At 42.6% G+C, this 8,407-nt stretch overlaps 1 protein-coding gene across 1 annotated transcript; it reads right to left on the bottom strand.

Moving 5' to 3' along the window:
- Positions 1–2,250: 2,250 nt before the first annotated feature.
- Positions 2,251–3,334, bottom strand: LOC149452565 (olfactory receptor 11L1-like). The gene has a single exon (XM_089689209.1). The coding sequence runs from the start codon at positions 3,332–3,334 to the stop codon at positions 2,402–2,404; it is 933 nt and encodes a 310-aa protein (XP_089545335.1). The 3' UTR covers positions 2,251–2,401.
- Positions 3,335–8,407: the final 5,073 nt, after the last annotated feature.

The raw sequence follows: 8,407 nt of genomic DNA, 5'->3' as shown, positions 1-8,407 counted from the left end.
CTTAGTAATATCAAAATAAAGTTCTTAATATCCAGATAAAGTGCTTAGTAAATCAATGTCATAGAAAATAATAAATTACATTCCAATCAGTGAATAAATAAATATTAATGTCCAGATAAAGGAATCATAATATATAATAGTCCCAAAAAATGTAAGTGATTCGGATATGAACTAATAAATCTTGTTATCCCAGTAGCATATAAACAAATATTCAGGTGACGTGCGGGGTATGGTAAAAATGCACACTCACTAGATGCGCATTTTATATGCGCAATGTATTAATGTGTTGTAGTCAGCCAGAGGTCCCCTTTAAGGTGGGATGAAATACGGCCTGGTGTGGGTATCCCACCTCTGGAGTCTGAGGTAGTTAGAAGTCAGCCAGAGGTCCCCTTTAAGGTGGGATGAAATACAGCCTGGTGTGGTATCCCTCCTCTGGAGTCTGGGGTAGTTAGAAGTCAGCCAGAGGTCCCCTTTAAGGTGGGATGAAATACAGCCTGGTGTGGATATCTCTCCTCTGGAGTTTGGGGTGGTTAGAAGTCAGCCAGAGGTCTCCTTTAAAGTGGAATGAAATACGGCCTGGTGTGGGTATCCCTCCTCTGGAGTTTGGGGTGGTTAGAAGTCAGCCAGAGGTCCCCTTTAAAGTGGAATGAAATACGGCCTGGTGTGGGTATCCCTCCTCTGGAGTCTGGGGTAGTTAGAAGTCAGCCAGAGGTCCCCTTTAAGGTGGGATGAAATACAGACTGGTGTGGGTATCCCTCCTCTGGAGTCTGGGGTGGTTAGAAGTCAGCCAGAGGTCCTCTTTAAGGTGGAATGAAATACAGCCTGGTGTGGATATCTCTCCTCTGGAGTCTGGGGTGGTTAGAAGTCAGCCAGAGGTCCCCTTTAAGGTGGAATGAAATACAGCCTGGTGTGGGTATCCCTCCTCTGGAGTCTGGGGTGGTTAGAAGTCAGCCAGAGGTCCCCTTTAAGGTGGGATGGAATACAGCCTGGAATGGGTATCCCTCCTTTGGAGTCTGGGGTGGTTAGAAGTCAGCCAGAGGTCCCCTTTAAGGTGGGATGGAATACAGCCTGGTGTGGATATCCCTCCTCTGGACACTGGGATGGTCACCTGAGTTCCTGGAGATTTAAAGGCTTGGTGCAGAGCAAAAAAGAAGGGTGCCCATAGTGTAGTAATTGGTAATGCAAAAGGTTAATTGTGCAAAGATTAAAATATCAAAACAACCATGGGATTAGGAGCAAATGCAGCACAAAGCTGCCAAATACACTGACCAGCTGGAAAGTCAAAATGGCCCCCGGACCTCCATGATCTGGCGGCGTGATGTCACGGCGTGCGGCTCCTCCTTACCATAGTTTGTAGGCACTAGCCACTACTTTTAAACAAACCAATTAGTATACACTTATTGGGATTTTTTGATTACCAAAAACATGTAGCAGAATACATTTTGGCCCACATTTATGAAGAGATTAGATGCTTTGATTTTTTATGGGATATATTTTATAACAGAAAATATTGCTTTCTTTTCAAAATATTCAGTCTTTTTTTGTTTGTACAATAATAGTAATCGAATACCACCAAAAGAACACTCTATTTATGTGTAAAAAATGATACATTTAATTTGAGTACAGTGTTAAATGACCAAGCAATTACCAGTTAAACTAGCACAGGGCCAAATAGCAAAACATGGCCTGGTCATTAAGGTGTCCATTTATGAACCAGCGGTAATAGATTGCTGCTCAGTTCTCCGGCATTCTCGGAGAACACAGTTCTCCTGTGAATGCAGTTTATGAAGCAGTTCTCCAAACGCTGGAGAACGGTCTACAAACTCTGGAAAACGCCTCATTTTACTATAATCTCTCGAGATTATAGTAAAAGATCAGTTTACTAAACAGAGGTAAATTATCTCTGCTTAGTTTTCGGTCCCTCTGATTCTCCAGCTCTGGGCTGGAGAATCTAGAGGGAGAACACAGATCTCCAGCGAAGGGCTGACATGATCTCCTGAGTGTCATAAACTGTGAATGACCAGAGAATAGCTGAGATCCGTTGAATCACAGCTATTCTCTGTCTCATAAAAGGACACCTAAGGGGGCAAAACCTTCTGGAGGTCAAGTGATTAAAGAGGGCCATGCATAATCAGGGTCAAGAGGGGTGGGTGGGGGGGGGGGGGGTCGGATGGGAGGGATGAGGGAGAGGGGTAAATGTTTACTAGATGAGTGGTAATGTTTTGATATATGGATATATGAAATTGAAAATATTTTTATGAATATGTTTGTTTTATTAGCATTTGTATACATGAAGTGGTAACTTGAAAAATAAATAAAATATTACATTTTAAAAAAAAAGTGATTACAGAGGGCCCTGACTGTATAGAACAGTTTTCTGGAAAGTCCCATCCATTGTATCCTAAGATACAATTCTACAAAACATTTGATAATGTTTTCTAAAAGCATTTTTTATATCTTTGTTTCTCAAGCTATATATAATAGGATTCATTAATGGAGTCCCCACAGTGTACAGCAAAGATAAGAGTTTGCTTGTTTTGAGGGAATACCCTTTGATTGGAAAGCCATACATAGAGATCAAGGTAACATAGTAGATAGACACAACAGTCAGGTGGGAGCTGCAGGTAGAGAAGGCTTTCTGCCTCCCAGTATCGGATGGAATCTTTAGAATGATCTTGATAATATTTATGTATGAGAAGGTGATAACAATAAAAGGGATAACAAGCACAGGAAAAATAAGCAGGGTAACCTCCAACTGAACTAACGAGGTGTCAGAACATGATAATTCTATCAAAGGCGAATAATCACAGAAGAAATGGTCAATAATATTAGTGCCACAAAACTGAAGTAATCCTAGGGACAGAGCATTGATAAATGATATAGAAATACTCAACATCCAAGACGTCACAATAAGTTTCTTGCAAAATATGTTATTCATGATTGAAATATAATTTAAGGGGCTACAGATGGCCAAGTAGCGATCGTAGGACATGACTGTGAGAAGAAGACACTCTGAACATTCTGAAAATGAGAAGAAGTAGAACTGAGTGATGCAGCCAACAAAAGATATATTAGTCCTCACGTTGACCACCACATGAAGCATGTTGGGCAAAATATCCGTGCTCAGTATGAGGTCTGATAAAGAGAGTAGAGTGAGGAAGAAATACATGGGAGTCTGGAGGTTCTTGGTGTTGACCACCAGTGTGATGATCAAAAGATTTCCACATATGGTCATAACATAAATCAAAAGGAAAAAAGTGAAGAGATAATCTTGTAGACCATGGAGCTCTTGAAATCCCAGAAGAATAAACCCCATAGACAAAGATGTGTTCATATTTAGGGGCAAGAATTGCTGCATGGTAAGGGTAAAAAAAATGTTTTAAAAAATGTTTGCATGGATTTTTTGTGATAGTATACATAGTGAATGAAGGCAATATTGTTTATGCATTCTAAAATAGGCAGAAAGTGAATAGAATTTTACAAAATATAAAAATATTAAAGTTTTAAAGGCTTAAGCTGGGCATACATGGGAAGAGCCCTTCATTCCCCCCATCCACATTTAACAGCATGGATGGACAAATCTTCCCTGCAGGTTGTGTTCTTACAGCTGACATTCTTGGCTGTTAAAATACCTGGTTAGTGACTGTATCTGATTGGCTGCGGTCACTTTGCTTTTCATTTGTGGCATCAGCAACTACATATACGGCTTTGATTTGGGCTATATCTCCTCTGTCTTTTAGATGAAGCTGAGCATGAAATGCATTGAAGTTAGCAACTTCTTCATAAATCAATGTTTCCAATCTTGGGATATAATATCTTGAACTAAGGATGGTCATTGTGCAACCAAGATTTCAAATTTTTGGGGTTTTTATTTTTTTTTTTAGTTATAAGCAGCAATAACAAATCCCATGAGCTTCCCAAATGGTCCTTTATTGTGAAAGGAGGTCTCAGTGACCAATAGGAAGACTCAAGGCATTGGTTTAAAGTGTGACTTTTACAGTTATCACATAGATATTCTCTTCATATGTCTCTTTTTATTGCACTGTCTGGCTTTGTATCAGATTTATTTTCAGACCTTGGTTGCACCATGTCAAAAAAGTGGAGATGCACCATTTTTGGGGGGAGCAATGCAATGCACCACAAAACACAGTATTGCATTTCTGTGAGCTTTGGTGCACCGCAATGCATATGGGTTTTAGCTATGTTGCCTAAGGGTGTTGGGGTGCAACCACGGGCGGACTGACAACTCATGGGTCCCCCGGGCAATAGGGGATCATGGGGCCCATGTGTCCTTGCCCAAACTCAAAAAAGCCTATGAAAAAGGTACCAGAAGCATCTCATGGGGCCCCCTACTGACCCTGGGCCCTCGGGCAGTGCCTGAGTTTTCAAATGGTCAGTCCGCCCCTGGGTGCAACTCAAAACAGATGACACCACAATGCACTAATGCGCCACATCCAAAGGTGTGTTGTGCATAAAAATGTTCTAAACTCTTTGTTGATTTGACACTCTGAATGCACCAAATATGCAGAGAGATGACTTTCTGCGTGATTAAATTACTTTCCAAGGTATCCCTTTTAATGGCTAACATTTTTTTTAATGTAGAATATATCCCTACTCCACACTTTAAATATTAAAAAATACACCAAATAAAAATGTGCACAAACCCAAAATGTAACCACTTGACTTCCGAAAGGTTTTACCCCCTTCATGACAAGGCCATTTTTGTTATTCAACACTGTGCTGCTTTAACTGGCAATTGCTTTGTCATGCTGTCATGCAACACTTATCCAAATGAAATTTATATAATTTTTTTCACACACACAGAGCTTTCTTTAGGTGGCATTTGATCACCACTGTTTTTTTTTAATTATATAAATGCAAAAAGACTGACATTATGAAAAAAAAGGATATTTTCTACTTTCTGTTATAAAACATATTTTAAAAAATCTAATTTCTTTATAAATTTAGGCCACAATGTATTCTGCTACATATCTTTGATACTGAAATCCCAATCTTTGTATATTGATTGACTTGTGTGAAAGGTATATGGTCTACAAACCATGGTATATATACTGGAATTTGCACAGGTATGATTCTATACTGGTAATGGCCAGTGATCAGAAACTTATAATGGGACTGTGACAATGTGGGGGGCAATCTGGTGCTAACAGACCCTTGCTGGGAGGCAGGGGCGGACTGACCATTCGGGAACTCAGGCACTGCCCAAAGGCCCAAGGTCAGAAGGGGGCCCCATGAGATGCCCCTGGTACCTTTCATAGGCTTTTTTGGGTGTGGTTTGAGTGTGGGCAAGGGCACAGGGGCTCCATGATCCCCTATTGCCCAAGGGCCCCATGAGTTGTCAGTCCACCCTTGCTGGGAGGTGCACTGACTGACTGACACTGACATCAATAGTGACAGTAATACAGTGAACAGATATAATAGTGTACACTGGGGGAGATTTACTAAAGCTGGAGCACTCAGAATCTGGTGTAGCGGTGCATGTTAGCCAATCAGCTTCTAACTTTAGCTTGTTCAGTTAAACTTTGACAATAAAACCTGGAAGCTGATTGGTTTCTATGCAGAGCTGCACCAGATTTTAATAACCCCCACTGTCACTGTACTAATAACACTGGCTGGGAAGGGGTTAACAAAAAGGGGCAATCAAGAGGTTGACTATGTGCCTAACAAGTGCAATATGTGTGATATGTGCTTCAGTTACTTAGAGATCTGACTGTTATTTCTCCCTGCTCTTCAGGGGGAGGAAACAGCCAGATCACTGCTTTATGTACAGAGTCCTGTGTGTTTGTAAACACACAGGACTCTGTGCTGTGATTGGACACAGTCGATCAGCAGCAGGTCTCAGCCATAAATTATTGGCTGAAACCTGCTGGCAAAATTGTGCTGTGTCCAACCACAGCATGGGTCATCAGGAGACAAGTGTATGTGGTTGGACAGCAATAGGCGGCAAAGTTTATTTACATCTCTGAGCCTGCAGCTGCTGCTCAGTCGCAGTAAATCTATAGTGACCGGGTGACATGCGGTGGTGTATTTAGGTTTTGTGCTACACAAAAATCATCTGCCCCCATGGACACCAACTAACACTCCCCCTTCCCCCTCCTGTGGAGAGAGCCTGACATTGACCAACAACAGCCCTGCCCCCACCTGGGAGAACCTTCCACTACCCCTTCCCCCGGCCATAGAGAGAAAGACACTCGTCTTCTCAGCTCCAGACATCCCCTGGGAACGAGAGTCAGACTCTACATACACCATCAAGCAGCCTGCAACCTCTCTCGGATCTCACCTAGTTCCTATGACGCACATGTCCCTTCTTTCATCCCTTCTTCTGGGGGAGGAATTGCTGCCCCCCTAGAAAATGCCGCCCTAGACAAGTGCCTTGTTTGCCTAGTGGTAAATTCACCCCTGGTGACATACGGTTTAAAACCATAAAATAAACCCAAACTAATGCAGCTGCAGTATTACCTCACCCAAAATGTCCTCCTGAGGAAGTCTCTGGTGGAACAAAACATGTTGGGGAGCGGTCTAAACGGTGGGGTGTATTTACTAAAGCTGGAGAGTAAAAAATCAGGAGCACTTCTGCACAGAAACCAATCGGCTTCCAGGTTTTATTGGCAAAGCTTTATTGAACAAGATGCGGTTAGAAGCTGATTGGTTCCATTTTTCACTCTCCAGCTTTGGTAAATAAACCCCGGCATGTGCAAGCAGTCTGAGAAGCCGAGTTTGAAGGGAAACCCTATCTGTGAAAAGTGCTTTAACCTCTTCACGCCGGCCGAACGCAAATGTGCGGCCTCCCGGCGTCTGGGCCTAGACGCCGAGCGGCAGAACATTTGTGTTCTATTAAAAAGGACATATGTGCCGAGAGCGCGCACCCTGCGCGCTCCCACCACACATGTCCGGTACTCACGGAAAGGTGCCGATCTCCTCTTTCCATTGGGACCTTTCCCAATCATGTGACCGCCGTGATGGTGTGTCACAGTGGTCACATGTCCCTAAACCCCACCCCACCTCCTGGCGTCTGAAACTCAGCGCAGGCGTAAAGGGGTTAAAGTGGTTCTAAAGGCTTAAGGTTTTTTACTTCCATGTATTCTATGCATGCAGGTAAAAAACCTTCTGTGTGCAGCCCCCCCCCAGTACTTACCCAAGCCCCCTCCAATCCACCAATGTTCTTGACAGCCTCTGCTGTCTGGGGGACTCTTCCTCCTCATTGGCTGAGACAGCAGTGGGAGCCCATTGGCTACTACTGCTGTTAATCACAGCCAGTGAGCCAATGAGGAGAGAGTGGGGGGGGGGCTGAGTCACGGCTCTATCTATGTGTTTAATGGATGCATAGAGCAGTGGCTCAGGTATGAGCACTCAGTGGTGCCCCCAGGGTGAGGAGCCAGGAGCACCAGTGGGGACCTGAAAAGAAGAGGATCTGGGCTACTCTGTGCAAAATCACTGAACAGAGCAGGTAAGTATGACATGGTTGTTATTAACCACTTGGCCTTTTATAAACATCCCCCCGCATTCCCTGCCTGTGCACGCTCCCTGGGAGCGCTCGGCCCCGCGATCCAGTGCCCACAGTGTCTGATCGCTGGACGGGACCTCTGCGTGAGGTCTCGATTCATGTGATACCTGATTGGCCAATCAGTAATCACATGAATAGTAGTAAGCAAGATGTCACTACATGTGAAATCTGTGAATCATCACAGAGATCCCATGGTACAGGGCTATTCACAACAGCCTTGTACCATGTGACAAGCTGTGACCAATCACAGCTCTCACAGTATTTCTCAATGGCTTCAAGAATGCAGCCAGAGAGAAGGAGAAATGATTGCTTTTACAGCCTTTATGGGTGTAAAAACAATCAGAGTACAAAAAAAAAATCATCACCCCCACAAGTAGTACAGTGTCACTATGGTGTCACTGCACTGCTAGAGTGACAGTATGTTAAAAAAAAAAGCATAAATAATAATATAAAATAAAAATGTAAACAAAATTTTAGAAAAAAATATAATTTTTGGTTATAAACTAATTTGGGTTTTGTTTTTTTACTAAAAAAGATAGATGAATACATTTTGGCCAATATTTCTGAAGAAAGATTATTTATTTGCAAAACTTTATAAGAAAAACACTTCAAAATGTTTGGACTTTTTCATTTATACAGCAAAAAAATTAAAATCCCAGTGATGAATAAATACACCAAAATAAAGTTTTATCTGTCTCAAAAAAATGCTAAAAAAATTCATATGGGTACAGTGTTGCATGACCGCGCAATTGTCATTCAAAGTGTGAGTCTGAAAGCTGAAAATTGGCCTGGACAGGAAGGGGGTGAAAGTGTCCGGATTAGAAGGGGGGGAAAGTGTCCAGACTGGAAGGGGGGAAAGTGTCCGGACTGGAAGGGGTGAAA

Source organism: Staurois parvus, unplaced genomic scaffold (assembly GCF_062004578.1).
Source record: "Staurois parvus isolate SC_StPar_1 unplaced genomic scaffold, SC_StPar_1.0 ptg000470l, whole genome shotgun sequence".
In the NCBI taxonomy this organism is placed as follows: Eukaryota; Metazoa; Chordata; class Amphibia; order Anura; family Ranidae; genus Staurois; species Staurois parvus.
Note: the sequence above shows the minus strand (reverse complement) of the source record. Positions and strands in the feature narration are given on the sequence as shown.